The sequence below is a fragment of the Pelophylax lessonae genome (assembly GCF_965119305.1).
Source record: "Pelophylax lessonae genome assembly, chromosome: 4".
Classification (NCBI taxonomy): Eukaryota; Metazoa; Chordata; class Amphibia; order Anura; family Ranidae; genus Pelophylax; species Pelophylax lessonae.
In genome coordinates this window covers 451,575,217-451,598,822 of record NC_138771.1, presented here as the reverse complement: position 1 = coordinate 451,598,822, position 23,606 = coordinate 451,575,217, and the positions used below count along the sequence as shown (strand labels likewise).

Here is a 23,606-nt window from a genome sequence, read left to right as displayed (position 1 = left end):
AAGCATATATATATATATATATATAGTGGGTACGGAAAGTATTCAGACCCCCTTAAATTTTTCACTCTTTGTTATATTGTAGCCATTTGCTAAAATCATTTAAGTTCATTCTTCTTCCTCATGAATGTACACATAGCACCCCATACTGACAGAAAAACACAGAATTGTTGACATTGTTGCAGATTTATTAAAAAAGAAAAACTGAAATATCACATGGTCCTAAGTATTCAGACCCTTTGCTGTGACACTCATATATTTAACTCAGGTGCTTTCCATTTCTTCTGATCATCCTTGAGATGGTTCTACACCTTCATTTGAGTCCAGCTGTGTTTGATTATACTGATTGGACTTGATTAGGAAAGCCGCACACCTGTCTATATAAGACCTTCCAGATCACAATGCATGTCAGAGCAAATGAGAATCATGAGGTCAAAGGAACTGCCTGAAGAGCTCAGAGACAGAATTGTGGCAAGGCACAGATCTGGCCAAGGTTACAAAAAGATTTCTGCTGCACTTAAGGTTCCTAAGAGCACAGTGGCCTCCATAATCCTCAAATGGAAGACGTTTGGGACGACCAGAACCCTTCCTAGAGCTGGTCGTCCGGCCAAACTGAGCTATCGGGGGAGAAGAGCCTTGGTGAGAGAGGTAAAGAAGAACCCAAAGATCACTGTGGCTGAGCTCCAGAGATGCAGTCAGGAGATGGGAGAAAGTTGTAGAAAGTCAACCATCACTGCAGCCCTCCACCAGTCGGGGCTTTATGGCAGAGTGGCCCGACGGAAGCCTCTCCTCAGTGTAAGACACATGAAAGCCTGCATGGAGTTTGCTAAAAAACACCTGAAGGACTCCAAGATGGTGAGAAATAAGATTCTCTGGTCTGATGAGACCAAAATAGAACTTTTTGGCCTTAATTCTAAGCGGTATGTGTGGAGAAAACCAGGCACTGCTCATCACCTGTCCAATACAGTCCCAACAGTGAAGCATGGTGGTGGCAGCATCATGCTGTGGGGGTGTTTTTCAGCTGCAGGGACAGGACGACTGGTTGCAATCGAGGGAAAGATGAATGCGGCAAAGTACAGGGATATCCTGGACAAAAACCTTCTCCAGAGTGCTCTGGACCTCAGACTGGGCCAAAGGTTTACCTTCCAACAAGACAATGACCCTAAGCACACAGCTAAAATAACGAAGGAGTGGCTTCACAACAACTCCGTGACTGTTCTTGAATGGCCCAGCCAGAGCCCTGACTTAAACCCAATTGAGCATCTCTGGAGAGACCTAAAAATGGCTGTCCACCAACGTTTACCATCCAACCTGACAGAACTGGAGAGGATCTGCAAGGAGGAATGGCAGAGGATCCCCAAATCCAGGTGTGAAAGACTTGTTGCATCTTTCCCAAAAAGACTCCTGGCTGTATTAGATCAAAAGGGGGCTTCTACTAAATACTGAGCAAAGGGTCTGAATACTTAGGACCATGTGATATTTCAGTTTTTCTTTTTTAATAAATCTGCAACAATGTCAACAATTCTGTGTTTTTCTGTCAGTATGAGGTGCTATGTGTACATTCATGAGGAAGAAGAATGAACTTAAATGATTTTAGCAAATGGCTGCAATATAACAAAGAGTGAAAAATTTAAGGGGGTCTGAATACTTTCCGTACCCACTGTATATATACAGACTGTACTGTGTGCAAACCACTCATATCGGGTGGCACAGTACCTTGCAGATAAAAAAGTCATTTAATTTTTACCCTTTAATATAATTGCGGTTGTCTGCCAGTGTGTGTTAGGCCCACTGACTGAACTGGGCCCACTGCCAGTGCCCACCACTCATATAGGGTGGCACAGCACCTTGCAGATAAAAAAATTAATTTAATTTTTCCTCTGTAATATAATTGCAGTTGCCTGCCAGTGAGTGTCAGGTCCACATACTGTACTGTGCCCACTGCAAATGGACTGTTTGCGGTTGTTTGCGGTGCGTTAAACGGGGAGTTTGGTCTGTCAGAGTTTGGTCTGTCACTGTGAAGCGGGCGTAACCCTTACACTACCTGATCGATACAACATCATACCTGATCGTATTCACACACTGGATGATTTAAAGCACGTTATTCCAAACAATTTAGGAATGTTAGGTGATTTATGCCCTTTATGGATTAAAACCCGACTCTGCCTCAACTACGTAATTTTCCATGGGAGTTTTGCCATGGATCCCCCTCTGGCATGCCACAGTCCTGGTGTTAGTCCCCTTGAAACAACTTTTCCATCACTATTGTGGCCAGAAAGAGTCCCTGTGGGTTTTAAAATTCGCCTGCCTATTGAAGTCTATGGCGGTTCGCCCAGGTTCGCCCGTTCGCGAACATTTGCGGAGGTTCGCGTTCGCCGTTCGCGAACATAAAATTTTATGTTCGCGACATCTCTATATCTCAGTGCTATTAATCTCCTACAGTCACTTTGCCGCCCCTTCCTGTCTACCTAAATTAAGGTTGCGGCTTTTCTCATGGAAAGTTTCCTGATAACAGTGAACCATGCTTGCATAATGTGTTGAAATGGCCTTCCAGTCGTTGCGGAATTACACATCCCATGAGGCATTGTAAAACTCTGACATTTACAGATATGACTAGGCATGATGGGAATTGTAGTTCCTGAAAAACTGGAGCGCCATAGTATGAAGACTAGGGATAGACCGATATGTTTTTTTCAGGCCCCGATACTTTGGTCACAACGTATCAGTATCGGCCGATATGGGCTGATATTTTGTACATTTAAAGTTTTGAAAAATAAAGACAATTTTGGACACAAATCTGGTACTGAACATGTTAATTTTTGTTTAATGCTTAATGGCTGGCTTGCTGGCACCCTGTGGTGGGTGGCTGGCTGGCACCCTGTGGTGGGTGGATGGCTTGCTGGCACCCTGTGGTCGGTGGCTGACTGGCTGTCACCCTGTGCTGGGAGGCTGGCTGGCTAGCACCCTGTGGTAGGTGGCTGGCACCCTGTTGTGGGTGGCTGGCTGGCTGGCACCCTGTGGTGGGTGGCTGGCTGGCACCCCGGGGTAGGTGGGTGATTGGCACAGGGGCTGTGGGTGGGTGGCTGGCTGGTACAGAGCCTGTGGGCGGCTGGCTGGTACAGTGCCTGTGGCTGGCTGGTACACGGCCTTTGGCTGACTGGTACAGGGCCTGTGGGTGGCTGGCTGTCTGGCACCCTGCCTGTGGGTGGCTGGCTGGCTGTCTGGCACCCTGTGGTGGGTGACTGGCTGTCTGGCACCCTGTGGTGGGTGACTGGCTGTCTTGCACTCTGTGGTGGGTGGTTTGGGTGGCTGGCACAGGGGCTGTGGGTGGCTGGTTGGTACAGGGCCTGTGGGTGGCTGACTCGCTTGTACAGTTCCTGTGGCTGGCTGGTACAGGGACTGTGGGTGGCTAGCTGGCTGGTACAGTTCCTGTGGCTGGCTGGTACAGGGACTGTGGGTGGCTGGCTCGCTGGTACAGTGCCTGTGGCTGGCTGGTACAGGGCCTGTGGATTTGGGGGGCTGGCTGGCAACAGGCTGCTGTGTGTGGGTGTATGGCTATGATACACTCCCGTGAGACTAGTCCCAACTCCAGACAGGGAAGTAGAAGGTGACGGAGGCGGCCTAAGAAGGCAGAATGACGTCACACGCCTGTGGATTTGGGGGGCTGGCTGGCAACAGGCTGCTGTGTGTGGGTGTATGGCTATGATACACTCCCGTGAGACTAGTCCCAACTCCAGACAGGGAAGTAGAAGGTGACGGAGGCGGCCTAAGAAGGCAGAATGACGTCACATAAATATCGGCAATATCGGCCAGTTTTGGGGCCGATACCAATATATCGGGGAAAGTGCATATCGGCCCCCCATATATCGGCCTTGCCAATAATCGGTCTATCCCTAATGAAGACCCCTGCTCTAAGCACTCCACTTTACTCACACACCTACACATACTGTGTGCCAGTGTGCCAAAAAATGGTGTGCCCAAAACACACACTCGCCATACTCCTAGTCATTTCTGTCAGCACTGCTCCTCTGGCTGGGGAAACTCAATGCATCAGGCCTGATGTCTTGCCTTGTCTTGTCGTCCCTATCCACCACATCCCCTAGCGTGATCAGGATTACGAACAGTTGGTTTCATTGGGATCTTTCTTCTCCATGTGGGTACCTCATGAGACGCACGATCTAGAATAAGCTTAACAGGACACTATCTCACTTCACAGTAGCAAGGGTACCGAGGACCCTTTTGTTTCTCAATCATCAGTTCCGTGTTGGGTGCCAGACTTCCTTTGTGTGCACTTTAGCAGGTGTGCCCATCACATTGGAAAAAAGATGCTGTTCTCTATGTCATCTCTCTATCTCCTGGCTCTTCTCGTCCCATCAGCCAGCCTGGTCTGCTCCAGCTAAGCTCCAACGCAAGCTTATGTATGATTCTGTCAGGAAGGAAATTAAATGATTCCCCTTCTTGGAAAGATTCTAAAGAGGAATCCTTTTTAAAGGGGAACAAAGTGACCCCTGCCTACACAAAGGCAGCTGCTTCTGCTAAAAATCTTCCCTGCAGTGCCTCCTCAGAGCCAAAATACTGTCCTGAGCAGCTTTCTTCTGGCACAGGCAGGTTAAGAGCAGCTGCTGCTACTGGGGAAAGTTGTGTTGCTTACCTGCCCCCTTCTATCCTCTCCACCACTTACTGAACTCCTACTATTATTGTTCCACAATGCCAGAAGACAGCTGGTTAGCATGCTAGCCAAGCACTGAGAGGAAGATCTTTTTGGAGAAGCATCCAGGTTTAGGTGATAGAATACAAACTATTATACACACCTATGTGTTCGGTTTTGTATCACCCCACCCAAAAAAATACTAAACTTCAGCTTTAAATTTATATGACATTTAGTCATTGGGTTTACATATGCTTTTTAGTAAGGTTTTTTTTAGCAAATATATGGTCTTTTATATCTGCCTACAGTTCTGCTTTAAATAAAGATGCAAATGCAATAAAATGTAGTATAATACAATAATGGAAGCTTTTGCAATAAAAGATGTTATATTAATATGTACAAAATTTGGAAAGAGTGCCCTGGAGCTCTTGGCTGCCTCTTATCATACATGATTTATATAAAGTGGTTCCTAGAGCATTGCATGGCAGAATATGTTATGCATTTTGAAGTGACATTAAAATAATACAGACATAAATCTCCGGATTGAATTATTACATAAAACATGTGATGCCAGTATAGAGTGCAACAAGATACCTTTCAGCCTATAAAAAAAGCATAAATATACTGTACAGCGAAATGGAAAATGTTCTTTAATCAGAATAATTTGTCAAGGGGTAAAATTGAAGTGAGGCAGGTATATTGTACTGTGTAGGATATTTATATACTTGATTCCATATCCTATTTATTTAGATTCTTCAATTATTGCAGAGAGCAAATTTAGCTATTTTGCATGATTTCAGCTTTGGCATCAACATGCTAATCCCATTGCTGTGAGCAGTATAAGAATATTAAGAATAATATTAAGAATAACTAAACCAAATAACAAAATGCAATATATTGGAGCTTACCGGTCTTCTGATGTGGTCGCTACATCAGTTTTCTCAGTTTTCATCAGTTTTCTCTTTTCAGGCATTTTTAGCAAGTACCTGCTGATCTTACCAGTCCTTGACACCTCCCATGATTCCGTGAGCTGAACTAAAAGCATGATTAATGTTCTCTTTCCTAAGTAATCTGATAAGCCCCCACTGCCATGTAATGAATAAAGGCATGTTTGTATTCCAGCCTGGGTGACAACAATGGCTCCCTTCATGATACAGGGGAGGAGTGAGCACAGGGCCATCTTACGGAATGGGCATGCTGGGCAGTTGCCCAGGGGCCCCACCTGCCCAGCGACCTAGCCCCAGCCAAGCATTAGTCCAGATTCCCGTGTGCACCCCGCCACCAAACTTAGCAGGTGGCAAGCGCTTGTCGGCCCTGCGCTGCTGTAAGACCACTTGGGCCGTGGAGGGGGAGCCCACAACTGCAGGAATTCCTGACCACCTCCAAGGGAACAGGCACACACAGGAGAGTCCAGTCTGACTCCCATCCGTGTGTGTGTGTTCACCAGACCCAGTCGCCGAACTTGGAAGCTGTCATTAGCCTGGCACTGCTGTACCAATAAATATCGCCTTATTGATAATTTGCATTTTTATTCTTGTGGGTGATTGTGTAGGCAGGGACCAGTGCACTGCATTGCCCGGGGCCCTTTAATGCTCTTAAGATGGCAATGAGTGAGCATTGCCGCAATTATCATTATTATTATTATTATTATTCACTTAACTGAGAAGTTTCTATGTTCTTTCAAAATATAAATTTATTGTACATTACCGATGGGCTCAGGGTTCCAAGAAGCCGTCACTGCATGCCGCCAATCATAGGCAACGTGTGTATGTGCAGCTGCTGGTCGGGAAATGCGTCACTGCCAATGATTGGCGATGTGCAGTGACGGCTTCCTGGCGGGGTCGATCCGAACACGCCCAGGCCCATCACTTACATTGTACATTCTTGATATATAAATTTGTCAATGTGTTAGACTAGGTCACCCAGCCCACCTTAATATTAAAATATACATATATTCATAAAGCAAACAACTTTTTTAGTTTTGGATAAAGCAGGAAATGGCTAAGACCATTGACAATTTTATTTTTTCTGTCTGTGCCCATTAGAGAGATTTCTTTTAATTTCCTGTCCCTGAGACACAGCAGGAAGTAACAGGAGATTTCATCTCTTAGACAGATATCACAGTTTTTCACAATATAAAATCTCCCATTGTCACCTTTTCTACTTTTTCTGTAACAACTCAAAAATGATTTCTGATCACTTTGTGTATTGGAGACCAGACAGAGTTTCTGACCTTTCCACATGCTATCCAAAATGAAGGTTTTGGCTTTACATAAATTTGAATCTCTACCCTCCACCGTATCAGTCCTGTTTATAACACCCTTTGCATGCCAGAACTACTATTCAACATACCAGGGCAGGCTGATGAAGGAAAGAGCAAGGAACAGATTAGGCCTATTTATAGTCACCACAGGAATATACAATCCAAAAAAACATTCAAACTTTAATCCTCTGCAGCATATTGCAGAGCAAGAAATTAGAACATGTTTGTTTATTGGGGATTTTATGTTCCTGTTGCAGCTATTACCAGGCATGATCTGCTTTTCCTTTCTTGCCTCATTTTAAGAATACAACTTTTTCTGGCAGATTCTCACTTTTTGAGCCACAGACCTGCAAATATGCAGACTAGAAAGTCAGACTGATGTTTGACGATTAGACAACTGGAGCCTCAATATTCTTTCAGTATAGATTTTCTTTATACCCTCTTTAAATTCTGGATAATCATTAACCACCTCCCACTCAGCCTTTAGTAATAAAACTGCTGGGCAGGAACACTGCTATTCTGGGTGGATGTCATCTAATGTCCTCCTAGTTGCGTGCTTTGTGCGCGCTCTGGGGGCACGCAGAGGCACGATCTGTGACCCACTGTGTCCACTGGACAGTGGAACACAGATTGGTGTACCAGGCAGATGTGCACCGTTTTGGTACCTTGTGATCGCTGCTGATCACATGTCAGTTGTAAACAAACAATGGCTTGTCATTCATAGCCATTGTGTACTACTGCGATCTCTGTGATTGGTCACAGTGATCACATAGTAGAGGACCAATCGCACCACTCCCCCTCTTCCTGTCCTCCCCTTGACCCTCATTCCAGGCTGAATCCCAGGTATTCTCCACTCAATGGCTGAATCTGGCCAGGGGGTGGTTTGGGGGAGCTTGGTCGGGGCTGGCCGGGGGAGGTAAGTCTCCTGTGGGGCATGGAACCAGCCTCTGCTCAGACACAGTTTACACCATTCTAGCTGGGGGGGGGGGGCTGCTCTCTGTCCTTGTCTTCAACCCGCACTCAGTAGGTCAGTGGCAGGAACTTTTTACTTCTCTTCACCAGGAATCCTTTAAGCATGTCTGTGGCAGAAGCGGTGCAGCCTTTTTACAGGGCATCAGAGCGGCCCAGGGGGCAAATTCCCACCTGCCCCCCTGCCCCCTGGCCCAGTCCTCCCCTGATCACAGCAGACCTTTTGTACCATGTAATAGCTGTGACCAATTATAACTATCACAATAGTACACAGTAGCACATGAATGGGTGCCCTTTACAAAGTAAAAATAATTGCTTATACATTGATCATTACTGTAATAGGCGGTCATATTGAAAAAAAAAAAAAAAAAAATGATCACCTCCCTAGAGCAGTACAGTGCCACTATGGAAAAATGTATATATATATATATATATATATTTTAAACATACTAGTCACCAGTCAGTGTCCTTTAATACCACCCCCTCAGTCACATAGTGACACTGTACTGCTCTGGTTACAGTATGCAAAAAAAAAAAAATATTGTGAAAAAAACCCACATTTTATTTAATTTCTTAATTTTCAAAAAAATCGTGAACAGAATTACAACTTAAAAATACTCCCCATGCCTCTTACTAAATACCTTGGTGTGTTTACTTTCCAAAAAGGGATTATTTTGGAGGTATTAGTACTGTCCTGGAATTTTAGGAACTCAAGAATTTAGATAGGCCGTCAGCACATCAGAATGATCAATTTTCAGATATATAAACCATAGTTTGTAGACTCTATAACTTTCACACAAACTAAAAAATATCCATTGATTTGGATGATTTTTACCAAGATATGTAGCAGAATACATTTTGGACTCAATTTATGAGGAAAGATTTTATATTTGCAACATTTTGTTAACAGAAATTAAGAAAACCGTTTATATAGCATAAAATAAAAAACTAAGTGGTGATTAAATACCACCAAAAGAAATCTGTATCTGGCTCAAAAATGATAGCAATTTCATTTGGGTACAGTGTTGCATGACTGAGTAATTAGCATTCAAACTGTGCTGGAAACTGAAAATTGGCCTGGGCAGGAAGGGAGGCAAAGTGTCCGGTTTTGAAGTGGTTAAAAGAAGAATGGTCAAAGCTTTTTGTACCACCAAGTTCTATTTTAGGTTACACCTAAAGGTTGTAATAAAGTGTACCAGAGGCACTGCATGGAACACAATGTGTTGCACTTGACTACATCTGTAATCTTAAAAACTGCCAATGCTATGAGAAATACACACATCAACACCTTAGTTAGGTGAACTTCTGGTTTAATAATAGCTACTTCTACTTGAAAGCCTAGATAAATATTGGAAAACCACCATAGGGATTAGCCATGGTTAACAAGCACCTGTATCAAAACTAGCAATATCAATTTTCACAACCAGTTCAGTGCTATGCATTACTTTGTGTCTTACTACTAGCTCTTACCACCTGCACAACATAAATGTCTAGGTTTATTCACATGGCAATTAATAAATTCAGCAGGACTAAGCTGTCAAATACAAGTACGCAGTAGGGAAATGCTGCCAGGAAGTTGATTTAAAATATAAGTTGTTTTTTTTTAACCAGAACACTACAGAAACCCAAACAATAATGGGAAAATAATACACCCCTCTCCAGGATTATGTCTACAAACTTGCAGAAATATCTAACCTTGGTGGGAAATGAACTCCTGCAAGTCAAGAGTGATAATCATTTCAATATACTACAGCTTCAAATAAATGCAATGTAGCACGGGATAAGAGTGATAAATGATGGAGAAACCTGTTATTAGTAGACACTATTGTTATGTCACACAGTTTTCTATTTTTTAGAAATTTCACAACCTTTTTTATTTTTAATCAAAGGATTTGCTGGAACGCCGGGCTACCTCTCCCCAGAAGTGCTAAGGAAAGATCCCTATGGAAAGGCTGTTGATTTATGGGCCTGCGGTAATAAATACGTTTTGTTGGTTATACTTATCTTATCTATTTATATATCTATCAATCATCTATTTATTCTATCTTAAGAGACTTTTTAAATTATCTATTTTATCCATTTATTTATTCTAGCTTTTTCTCTACGAATACCCTAGTTTATCTCACCACATATCCATCCAATAATTTGGCAACTTGCAGCTCCTCAACCAATTTCAGTTACAGTTTTATATGGTCTAATGGTACAGTTAGTCCCCTACATATGAGCTTTCAAGTTACAAGTTACAAACTTTCAAAGATACGAACATGCATTTATATGTCCAATTGTGTGAGTTAGTTCACACTTCTTGCATATATTCTTATACATGCATCCTCTACAAATGGTGTTTCTGTGTACTTTAAAGTACTTTATCTTTATTTCAACCTTTTTTTCCATGTATTATTTGTGTGAAATATGTTATAAACCTATTACAGTAAGTTATTGGGCCGATTGTGTTGATTGGGTACTTTTTTTGGACTTACGAATGTGCTCTCAGAACGGAACTCATTCGTATGTAGGGGACTTACTGTAGTTCTTTAATAGCAGAAGGACTCAGTGACTCCATATTATCTATTTTTGTAGTATCTTCTGTTGTGATAGTGAATAATGTAACATTGTGCCATGCTAACTGTCTGACTGTCTTTCTCTCGATCTAACATGTACAATCTGAAAGTAAGAAGCTGCCCTGGCATATAAAGCACCTCAACCTTCATTTGTGGATGAAGGCATTCTTTGACTAGACTTTCCTTTAAAAAATATTATGAGCTTCTACCATTGCCCAAGACTATCACACAGGGCCCAACCACAAAATGTGTATATAGGCTGCAGAACTTTACTGACTGAAGCTGAGCTGCCATTAAGTAACCAGATTGCACTCCAGACCTCTGTGAATATCAACTTGATTTACATAAAATGTTATATTCTGATCATTGCATCAATTTCCTTTTCCATTAGGAGTTATTCTGTACATATTACTTGTTGGCTACCCACCTTTCTGGGATGAAGATCAGCACAGGCTGTATCAGCAGATCAAAGCAGGAGCTTATGATGTAAGTAAATATAGTGGCATAATTCCAATTCTTCTTACTAAAGCCCACTGGTGACACACAATGGCTATAAAATGTGGGAAACCTTCATAAAAGGTTTTGGATAAGAACATTCGATTATTGTAAGGTAATTGTAAGATTGTATTCTGAATTGTCTTGTTTCAGATACATATATATTCAGTAAATATATCACTATGCTGGATTGGTAGTCTGTATTTTCAAATGTTTTTGATAACAGTTAGGAAAGATATCCGAGAGATCAGACCTTAGGCTTGGTTCACACTGCCGCGACTTGAGATCCAACTTGTGAGACCCCAAGTCGCGTGACATGTGATATCCCAATTTAGTCAATGAGAGCTGTCTTATTTAGAACTACTGAGGTCGCTCAAACTTTAGAAAAGGTTCCTGTACTACTTCAAGGCGACTTCTATCCAAATTGTGCCAATAGACTTTAATGGAAGTCGTCTCCAAGTCGGATCCTCATCTTAATTGATGTGATTTGGATCCGACATTACAGGAAGATTAAACAGGCATTCCCTGAAGTTTCTTCAAAGTTTCTTACAGTCACTAAAAGTCGCAATGAAAGTCACGTGACTTTCAGGTCGTGGCAGTGTGAACTGAGCCTTAGTCCTCCAATTAAATTTAAAGAAGAGCAGAGAACAAGAATAACACTGCAAGTTTAGGATCAATTTAGGCAGAACTGAGTATTTGGAAGAAATCTAGACCATTACCATTAACTGGACAAGGACAGGAACAAGTTAGGTTTTGGGAATGAATAGATGGTATGGGACGCGTTCTTAATGTAACTCATCTTGCCTGAAAAAAGTCAGGAAATACAAAGCAGAGTAAAATGTGGTCCACTCAAAGTCATGGATAAAATGTCTCAATTCTGGTTTCCTTGTATGCTGAGGAAGAAGATATTATAAATGGAAATGGTATAAATATGCCTTCCCCCTGCTATTAGAGATGTTGTAAGCCATGCTGGTCCAACCACTGTATGTTGTTGTCCAAGTTATTGCAAGCATAAGAGGCACAAGAAAGTCGCAATCTGCTCAGTCAGGTTTATAACTAACAGATAAAGCAATGGGAAAAGAACTACAACAAAAACAACAAAAGTCCACAGCACCATATCAAACCATTTTGCAAGACTAATAATGTAAGCCATGCATCTAAAATCAGGATGAAATGACTTACTTGGGTCCATTCCTGAAAAATATGTGAATATGTGTTGCTTTTGAAAGTGATTGTTCTGTAACCTATGGGCGTTCTATATTCATTTATAAGAGCAACATAAGTGCAAAATAAAAAATGCAAGAAACCTAAAATGTTATTATCTGAACCAATACCACTGCTACACCCTGTGGTTACATATAAGAAAGGAACATTGGTCCTTATATGTCATTAAACTTATAGTATCTATTTTCCCATGTCAAGCGGTACTAAAGAAACTCAAGGCAAGAAACATTCTTTGACTACTGCTGCATTGAAGGTCTTAGGGAATATTTTAATAATTACTCTTTTTTTAACAATTGTATTGTAAACAGTAACAAAGCTTGTTCTTTTCTTCTTTCATCGATCAGTTTCCTTCCCCTGAGTGGGACACTGTAACTCCAGAAGCAAAGGACCTCATTAACAAGATGTTAACCATAAACCCCGCAAAAAGAATCACGGCTGCGGAAGCCCTGAAGCACCCATGGATTTCAGTAAGTGTATCATTTTTTTTTACTATCTGAACCTTTATATAATCCTTCATATACTTATCTTTATACTTATACTGAATTTGCTAATTCCTCCTTCAGCACCGCTCTACAGTGGCTTCCTGTATGCACAGACAGGAGACGGTCGACTGCCTGAAGAAGTTCAATGCCAGGAGGAAGCTGAAGGTACATATTGAACTAAAATCTGAGAAAGAGATATTCAGTCATCTCTGAAGTGCAGATTATTAAGTGATGTTTCCCCTTCCTAGGTTTGTATTTGCCAGGGGGAGAAGGTTTAGAGGAGGAACACAACACTATGCATTTGTGGTTGCTTTACTCCTACATGTTCTCCCTTCTTGAGCTGCCTCTGGGCATTGGTGTGAAGATACAGCAAAAGAACAGTAGAAGAAAGATGGAATTAGAAAACTCTTTGAAGCTCAGTCAACTTAAAACCTTAATTCTTAGTCTCTTGTTTAGTAATCCACACAGATAAAGCAACTCAGTGGTACCTGCACATCTCCTGGATGGAAAGTGAGAACACCCTGACTGATCCTAAAGTTGTGGAGTTCCAAGACACACTTACCAATAGGCATCTAGCACTCTCCTCATCTTTGTTCACCTCCCTGAGTCACTCATTCCCTTGATTTGGCAGCCTTAAGCCTGCCATTGATGGATCAAAATGTATCCAGTTCAGCAGAAACCGGGTCAATTTTGATCCATCTATGGGCAGGGTGGTTGTACTGAAGCTGATCTCTCGATCGACTTCAGTACAACCAGCCTGTTTTTTTTTTGTTTGTTTTTTTGTGTAGGCCATAGCTGCCTGCAGTGATCATTGTATTCTGAGGGCTGTGACACCTCCTGCTGTCAGGGTACAATAGAGCAAGCAAAGGGAGGGATTCCTATCAGTGTTGATGGGGGAATCAAGCAATTTTCTTTCTTTCAAACTTTGGTTGAAGGAAAGAAAATTGCATAATGTATGGCCTGCCTTACTTGCTTATTATGAGACACAGGATATGGGAAGGTGCAGAGGCAAACATCAACTTACTAGGAACACTCAGTATTTGCATAAAAGAGTAAACCTTTTTAACTCATGGGTTGTACTGTATGGACAGAGGGAATAAATAGGCTGCTGCCAGTTCATACACAAAAATATGAGTACATATTTGCTTTAAATAGTATCTTTACATATTAAAACACACAATGCTGACTCTAGTACTTTTTGAAATAATAATAACGTCTCAATAAGGGGTGGACTTTGTACAAAAAAAGTATTTTTTGTAATGTGTGCCCTGGGCAACAGCATGTCTCAAAGCATCCCTTCCCTTGTATATAGTGCTATATTTTGGCCTAGGCCAACAAGGCCCAGGCCTAGGGCGGCACTTTGCAGGGGGGCAGCAAAAAAGCAGCCCCTGTCCACCTGAGACTCTTTTGGCCACTGGTTGCTAGAGCCGCCTCTCCCACCCCTCTCTCTCTCACACCCCCTCCTCTCTCTCTCCCCCTCTCTCTCTCCCCCTCTCTCACCCCCCTCTCTCTCAACCCCTCTTCTCTCTCTCTCTCATCCCCCCTCATCCTCTCTCTCTCACCGCCCCCCTCTCTCTCATCCTCTCTCTCTCTCCCTTTCATCCCCTCTCTCTCTCTCATCCCCCCTCTCTCTCATCCCCCCTCTCTCTCATCCCCTCTCTCTCTCTCTCACCCCCCCTCTCTCTCCCTCCCTTACTCACCCACCCCCCTCTCATTTCCCCCCTCTCTCTCTCTCCCTCACCAACCCCCCCTCTCTCTCTCACCCCCTCTCACCCCCCCTCTCGTGAGATCTCAGGGGTTCATGCTGGCACTTGGAGTCCTTCAATTTTAGAGGGAGTCACAACCGTTAAAAAGGAAGGAATGGGGCAAATTTACATAGGAGGGAGAAGGGGGGGCGCCCAATTTTAGTCTTGCCTAGGGCAGCACAAAACCAAAATACACCACTGCTTGTATATCTACTCCCCTTTGGTCTCCCCCCCCCCCCCCCTCCGGATGGCAATATAGCCTATGGCTGTCCCTGCCCAAGGAAACAAAAAATAGAAACCAAAACTTTGTGAGGTTTATTGTGATCCGCAATCATATTTCCGCTTTGACATTTAGAATAATCCCACACAAGTATTGTCAGGAATCCTTTCTTTATATGGAGTGTTCTAATTATGAAGCTGTAAATAAGGAAGCACTGTACATTTGTAGATTTGGCAGAGCAATAGAGAACATTGTACTGTGATTTTTCTATTTACCCTGGATCACTTTCAACAATGTGGGGTATTAGCAGATTATTAACACTATCACTTTATTCATAGGAGTCTGTAAATCATTCTGTAGGCTGTAAGTAATAAAATGTGCCAAGTTGTATGTTGTCTACTCTAAGCCACAATGTAACGCTTTATTTTTATTAGAGGAAGTACATGATTAGTATACGATCCTATCATACTACTTTGTATAGACCTCTGGCATGCATAACTGCTTGTTGTATGATTGCAGTAAAGTTTTTTTTTTTTAAGATTATGATATATACACAGCTTTGTTGATTAGAAAAAAAAAATAAGCTAAGTGTTCTGTTCATAAAATTTAAATTTCATAAAAATAATTAAAAGCAAAATAACAAATTAAAAAATCAATATAAACAGGTAGGCAACTAGCACACAGTGTGATCCAAACATCAAAACACAACAGTATTAAATGTGGAGTATCTAAATATCCAAAGCTAATTTTTTTTTTTTTTTTACAATTTTGGATAGACTTGGAAATGGTTCCCTTATTGTGATGGAACAGAGGCCAGAAAAATTCCAGGACCGAGTCAAATTTAATTGGGATACTTACTACTACAATCTGGATTTATTTTCTGTAGACAAGCAGGGGATAATATTCACAAAATACTTTACTCACCTTACCCAGAAATGCTCACAAGAAATGTTCCTGCTGTCCATTGGTATGAAAAAAGCCTTTGACATGATCCCCCAGCCATATACTGATTATTGGAGGGGTCAAGGAAAACTTCCTTAACTGACTGTTGGCTATTTACATAACTAATTTAGCAGAAAACACGCCAGGGATGCCAATTTGAACAACATATTTTTGTCAGCACAAAGATATCAAGGGCCTAGAAATAGTTGGCCTAGACAACAAAATTATTATGTTTGCTGATGATATTCTTTTTATTACTTCACCCCATGTCTCATTCCCCTACCAACTCCAAACTCTGGACAAATTTGCTGCAGTCTTAGGACTAAAAGTAAACCCATCCAAACAGCTATAAATATCTCACTGAAACCAGAAACCCTCCAGTCAGCAAAACAAAATGGTACATTCAGTTGGACCAGTCACCTCCTCTATTTAGGCATTCATCTTAATACACATATTGAATACATTGTTGTAGACCTATAGCCATTACCACATATTTTAAAAGGTAGATTAAATGCTATAAACATGACTTACCTCCCTAAGTTACTTTACTCTTTTGGGTAAAGTAGAATCAATAGAACCACTTTATGTCTTCATAAACATAGGGGGGACTTGGGGATCCCTTTACTAGCAAAATATTTTAAGCAGCACACAAAGCCCCCTTGTCTTGTTGTTACCCACGAAAACATAAGGTAGCAATCTTCCCACTAATATACTTACCCCTCACACATCAACCTATGACTGACCTAACTATGCCCACCCTTAAAGTAATCTTTAGCAATATGGGGCTCAATTAAATACTCTGGCAGAGTCATCTCACTGAACTTGCCCCAGGTTGTCCTCTTTTCCCACCTCAAATGCAATGGTGGGAATACATAAAGGTTGGTGGATAAGCAAACGTTTTGTGGATTTATATTATTTTCTAACATTCACTAGCATCAAAACCTTAAAATACTTCTAAGAAACTCGTGAGGCACCCAACACAATTGCCTGTTAATATAGATATTATCAGCATTTCAGTTCTTCCCTACTGTAAGAACATAACTCACCACCCATTTACACAAACTTTAAAAATAGATATCGCATGGATATACATGTCCCTGGCCTGATTTTGGCCATGCAAGTGCTCCATATTGGAACAAGATCTGGAACTCTAATACCAAAGTTAAACTAATATATTAGCTTTAGAAAACTCATATTAAGTACTTTTCAGATGGTACCTTACCTCATCTTGTAGGCTAAATAAGTTATGAATTACTTACTTAACTGCTTCAAACAATGTTGACAAAAAAGCACAATGCTGCATGTCTAGTGGTCCTGTCCCAGGACACAATGGTTAATGAATAAGGGTCCATAAATTATTAATTCAGTACATAATTACAATATAACATAAGAAAGAAACCTGTTGAATCCCTGCCAAGCAGATCAAAGGTTACTAACTTCATTTTTGGTGGAATCAAGCAAACTATCATCCACTCATGGAAATCTCCCACACTGAACTCTTCAGAAATCAAAATGATCTAATTGCATCAAGTTGAAAGAGAGACTCACTTTAACTGTTCAAGACATGCACAAGTGATTGCTAAAAATCTGGTCCCAATGGATACAGTATATACCAAACCGAGTGAAGAATCCCTACATGCTCAATCACTATCAATGCAACATCCCAGGTCCAGGGGAAGGTAAACCCCCAATCCCTTACTCCTTCTTACTCCTTTAACAATCAATCCCTATATTGCCTTCCCTTTCCTACCCCCCCCCCACACTTTTGTTATTTTCCCCCCTCCCCCAATTCCCCCTTCCTCTTTCCGCTCCCACTTCCTCTTGACCCGTCCAATCTTGGAAACTCTTCTGTGCCCTCTAACTTCTTTCTGTCTCTGGGCTTCTCTAGAACACACAGCTTCACCTCATGACACGCATGCTAGTGCACTCTCACTTGAGACTTGAGACAATAGTTTACAGCCCAAAGCTCTTTGGACAAGACTTTTCAAGGACCTGACACCAAACATGTGCAATATTAAGAATGCCACAACCAACACACAGCCTTCCATACCTTACTGTATTTTTCAAAATGTTATCTGTTGAATCTCATGTAGCTACTTTCAGTTGTAAGTCATGCAGATTGTCATTTTACCCTCCATGATTTAATGCCAGAGAGACTTTTCGACACCAGCTGTAAATGTGTCATACTATTACCTTGTTGAAAAATGTAATACAAATATTGGAAAAGAAGGGAGTAGGAAATGGTTACAATCACTGTTAGATTTTTTTTCTGCCTGTTTGTCATTGACACTTCCTGTACTTTCTTGCCTCAGGGACATAACAAAAAGTTTGGGGGAATCCCTAGTTAGACAGCTCTTACTATAAAGAGTGCTTTCCTACACTAATAAGCTCTCCTTTCCTCCATCCCCAGTGAATATCTTCTTGTCCTTCGGATTAAAGTATATGTAAACCCATAATGCATGTATGTTTGACATCATGTCTCACAGGAGTTGATGTACTAAAATTGGAGAGTGCAAAATCTAGTGCAGCTTTGCATGGTAGCCAATCAGCTTCTTGTTTCAGGTTGTTCGATTAAGCTATGGCAAAAAACCCCCCAAAAAACTGGAAGCTGATTGGTTTCTTTGCAGAGCTGCACCAGATTGTGCATTCTCCAGTTTTAGTAAAGTAACCCCACTATATTTTGTAAATATGTTGCAAAACTTCATAATGGAGATACTAATAAAAATCTGTGGGTAGCTGCGCTAACATCTAGGTGAGTAATTCAATTATCCTTCACATTTACTGCACCACTAATGATATACAACCAATAAGTAAGCAAAAAAAAAAAAACTATACTGTAAACAATATGACAAATAAAGTTACAAAATGTGATATTATCAAATAAAAACATATATGTGAACTATGTAATTCCAAAACAAAAGGATTCAACTTCAAAATATAGTGTCCATAGCCTCACGCCTTGCACGAGGGTGATGCAACTTCCAGTTCCTGTACCGCCAACAGAATCAAGGCTTGGAACACACGCCGGCTCCATTGAACGGAGGGGCGACTACACGGCCTTAGTGATAGCTGGATAGACTTAGTGCCGGGCTAAAGGCACCATCGCATGTGAGTGGAAATGTTTATGATATTTATATAAACCTTTTTACACTAATGTTGCGCAATGAGGGCTATCATTTAATCCCATGAACGCATGAGAGGAAATCTAGGTGGAATAAATTGGGAACCAGTGGACCATTGTCACCTGTATCCAGGATTATAGGAGGGACCCGCACAAGGAATCATAAGACATATATACTAATCAGGCCTATATTACACTATCTTCTCGTGAGTGTGCATTTTGGAAGGTGGGGGATTCAGACACGTTTAAGTTGGGCGAACCACTATATGAGCAAGACATCAACATTAGCATGGAACAAACTTATGGACACAATATTTTGAATTTGAATCCTTTTGTAACTTTATTTGTCATATTGTTTACAGTGTAGTTTTTTTTTTTGCTATTACTTATTGGTTGTATATCACTAGTGGTGCAGTAAATGTGAAGGATCATTGAATTATTCACCTAGAGGTTAGCGCAGCTACCCACATAATTTTTTTAGTACACACTCCCAGATGGAGTCATTTTAGCTGCAGCGAACCAGAAAAAATGTGTTTAATTAAAATTTTTATTTTAACTTTTTTTTTTGCACTGGTGACACATAAACAATCTAAATACTGGAGATGCTTCCTTTAACAGTAGTAATGAGCCAAACACCCCCTTGTTCGGTTCGCACGAGAACATCTCGAACAGGGGAAATGTTCTAGCGAACATGCAAACTCCATTAAAATCTACGGGACACGAACATGAAAAATCAGAAGTCCTCATTTTAAAGGCTTAAATGCAAGTTATAGCCCCAAAAAAGTGTATGGGGACCTGGGAACTGCCCTGGGGGACATGAGTCAATGCAAAAATAAATTTTTTAAAACAATCATTTTTACAGGAGCAGTGATTTTAATAATGCTTAAAGTGAAACAATAAAAATGAAAAATTCCTTTAAATATCGTGCCTGGGGGGTCCTTTTAATGTGCCTGTAAAGTGGCGCATTTGTGTGATGTATGGAAAAGGAAAAAATGTCATTTAAACTTGCTCGCGGCTGTAATGTAATGTCGGCTCCCGGCAATACAGATAAAAAAAATGGCGTGGGGTCCCCCCAAAAATCCATACCAGGCCCCTCAGGTCCCGCGCCCATCCGAAAAATGGAAAAAAAAAAAGAAGCTCCTGCCTGCTTCTTGCTTCTTTGGATGCTTCCAGCACTATGAGCTGTTTTGAGTTTAACAGCTCTTTTATAGGGATACAAGCTGCCCCACAATTACTGACGTAATTATTCACTGCACCTGAGCAGTGATTATGAGGTGGCTCGTGATGTCAGATCCCTATAAAAGAGCTGTCAAACTCAAAACAGCTCATAGCGCAGGAAGCGTCCGAAGAAGAAGGCAGGAGCTTCTTTTTTTTTCTATTTTTCGGGCGGGCAGATGATTGATCATCGGGGGACACTATTTTTTTATTTATATTTTTTAATAAAGGACTTATCCAAAACTGCCTTTTGTCTTTATTTTTTTCTTGTACACTTTTTTCATGAATGGGTAGGGGTACAATGTACCCGATATCCATTCACATGGGGGGGCCGGGATCTGGGGCCCCCCTTGTTAAAGGTATGGACTGGGGAGGACCCCACGCCGTTTTTTTCAACAATACAGACATAAACTGATATAAACTGAAGTTCCTATATATATATATATATATATATATACAGTATATATATATATATATATATATACTGTAAAAAGCAAAAATCTCTCTCCCTGCCAGCAATGTACTATTAACAATAGAATTCTACTTCTAAATCACCCGTGACCAAGGGATGCAATTGCAAGCCTGGTATTCTACCACCTACGCCACTGTCAAGCAGGCTCGGGCTGAACACACTCTCCCTGCCTAACTAACCTCTATCTCACCCCTAAGCAGGCCTGACGGTGGCATAGGTGGTAGAATACCAGGCTTGCATTTGAGATGGTCGTGGGTTCGATTCCCCTGGCCAGCAAGGTGATTTATTGGAATCAGTGGTCAGAGTCCATGATAATGGGGGAACTCGAAGTTCCCGCAAAGAAGCCCATTTGTTCGTCATTAGACGATCGAGCGAACAGCTCAACCCTATTTAACAGCATTTCATGTTGACTGGTAGGCTGACAATATTAAAATAACTCACAATTAGCAGTATCGTATTTACCCTGCTGTGTGAGCGCCTTCAGTTGGCTGTTGTGCCTATCTTATAGACCTGATAGGAAACCCAATGGCCAACCAAAACTGTGCACGTGAAAATTCTGCTGTAAGCTGTTTAGCTTTACCAGTCTGCAACATGAATGGCTGTTACTGGCAGGATTTCTAGATAAGAAACTTTGCAATAGATTCACAAAAACTATTTGCTTGTAAAATCTGATACAGAAAGGCATGCTTTAAACGTAAAAATTGACTTTAAATAATCTTTATAAGTTCATCTTACTTTGGATATATCTATACAGATTAATTAGATTGCTTCTCAATATCTAATCACTCTCATAATTGTATTTTCTGTTGCCAATTTAGGGTGCTATCCTGACCACGATGCTGGCAACCCGGAATTTCTCTGGTAAGTGATACCATTTCTTTATGTATTATAGTACGTTTTACCTTTTTCACTGCAGAGAATACAAACAGGACAGGGAACACTGTGCAAAGATGGCAATGGGTTGTTATATGGAAGCCAACAAACAGATGTGATCTGACTTCCACATGTTGTTCTTACGGGTGATCATTGCCTTGATGCTCATTTTGCTTGATATGAAAGCATATCATGTATAGGAGAATTTGCAGACACCCCCCTGTGCCAAATGGCTGTCATCGATGCCAATCAAGCAGACAGTTATCTTATGCCTTAATGAGCTTAAAATGGAAATTGACCATTTTTCCATCATCCCACTCCAACGCTCATAATCATTTTACTGTACTCTTTAGTCCTCTCATATGTCAACAGACCATTATGGGCCTGGCATTTCTATCTGCCACAACAAGGAATCTTGTCTTTTAAATGCAATATCAATATAGTATAGAATCAATTATCTAGATCCTTGTGGATAAGTATCCTACCAAACAAATGATATTCTATGCACTCAGGGAGTGCCAGCTATACATGTGGAACTAACTACATTATAGGGACAACATATAGTAAAATGCTAGAACAATGTAAATGCTCCCATTGGTTTAGGTGATTGCAGGGGGTATATCACAAAGTGTTGTCTTTTTATGAATCTGTTCCAACTCACCGCCTTACTCAGTATAAAACATACTAAAACATAAATAATTCTGTACACTGTAGGGCCATCTTGTAACCTGCATGGAAATAAAGAAACTATTTTAATGATATGGATCAACTCAAATTCCCTTGGGTTTAGTTTCTAAAAACGAGAACCTGTGCCTTGAGACTTAAATATCTGAAATCATTTCTGATAAGAAATTTTCGAACTGCACTTTCTGATTATTTAAGGAGGAGAAATTAGGGGATTTTATGATTCAGTTGCTGCTGAGTGTCTACGCTGTGGCCTCATCCTCTGTTATATACTATAATCTGTGCATTGGGAAAACAAGTCTGCCTTCATTCACAGACCGCAAAAAAAAAAAAAAAAATTCTTTTGAAAAATGAGGAAAATCATACAGCCCTTAAACAAAAAAAAAAAAAAACGATTATGAGGATCCATTCACAGCAATGAAAGAGATCACACCATTCCCCCATCCATGCTGGATGGACAAAGACCATGATATTGTAATTTGGATCAAAATACTAAAACAGTGCCTGCATCTGATTGGAAGCCGGCACTATTTAGCCAAAAGTTTTATGCCTAGCTCCTTTGATAGAAATCAATTGAAAAATCGACTACTATCAAGATGAATGGTGCCGATAGGGCCAGCCACACCACATATTCCAGCCAATTCAGCAGAAATCAGCCAAAATGTGATCTGTGTATAGCCACTTTAAAGCTGTTAGTTGTTCCAGACAACAGTAGAAAATAGGATTGCACTGATACCACTTTTTTAAGAGTACAAGTACTAATACTTTTTTTAAGTACTTGCCGACACCAATTTCCGACTTTTTTCTTTTCTTTTCTTTTTTCCGACTTCTGACATGACTTTTTTAATGTCATGTGACAGTTTTCAAAGCACAATACAGACTAATGTTATCTTCTTATGCAGCACTGATGGACACTGATAGGTGGCACTGATGAGGCGGCACTGAAGGGCACTGAGGGGTTGGCACTGATGAGGGGGCACTTATATGCAGCACTGATGGGAACTGATAGATGGCACTAATAAAGGCTGCACTGAAGGGCACTGATGTGGTGGGCACTAATGTGGAGGCACTGATATGCAGTACTAATGGGCACTGATAGGTTGCACTGATGAGGTGGCACTGAAGGGCACTGATGGGGTGGTACTGATGAGGAGGCACTAATATGCATCACTGATGGACACTAATAGGTGGCACTGATATGCAGCACTGATGAGCATTGATAGGTGGCACTAATTGATGGGCACTGCTATGTGACATTGATGGACACTGAAAGGTAGCACTGATTGGCATAACTGATGGGCATAGATTGGCCCCACTGCAACTTATAAAATAAATAATAATAAAAAAATAGTATATATTTTTATATTGTTTTCCCAAGACAAAAAGTTTGGTCAGAATCAGCGACCCATCAGATTCAGTAACGGAAGTGATATTCCATCAGAACACCATGACGCCCATCTTGGTACACCCTGCACTTGGCCGCAGTAAGCCTGCAGTCAGAAGGCAGCAGCAGACATCTTGTTACACCCAGCCCATTCACTATATGACTGCAGGCTTACTGCGGCCGAGTGCAGGGTGTACCAAGATGGGCGTCGCGGGGTTCTATCAAAACGTCACCTCCTTTACCGAATCTGATGGGTTGCCAATTCTGACAGAACTATTTGTCTTGGGAAAACATAGCAGCTGCGCCTACCC

The 23,606-nt window shown here is 41.3% G+C and overlaps 1 protein-coding gene across 3 annotated transcripts in view; it reads left to right on the top strand.

Moving 5' to 3' along the window:
- Window positions 1-23,606, top strand: part of CAMK2A (calcium/calmodulin dependent protein kinase II alpha) — a 382,548-nt gene that overhangs the window by 306,618 nt on the left and 52,324 nt on the right. For all 3 annotated transcript variants that reach the window (XM_082256095.1, XM_082256096.1, XM_082256094.1), the window contains 5 exons: window positions 9,767-9,850; window positions 10,830-10,924; window positions 12,502-12,624; window positions 12,721-12,804; window positions 21,173-21,215. In XM_082256095.1, the coding sequence (XP_082112221.1) occupies window positions 9,767-9,850; window positions 10,830-10,924; window positions 12,502-12,624; window positions 12,721-12,804; window positions 21,173-21,215 (429 nt within the window). The remainder of the gene's footprint in view (window positions 1-9,766; window positions 9,851-10,829; window positions 10,925-12,501; window positions 12,625-12,720; window positions 12,805-21,172; window positions 21,216-23,606) is intronic.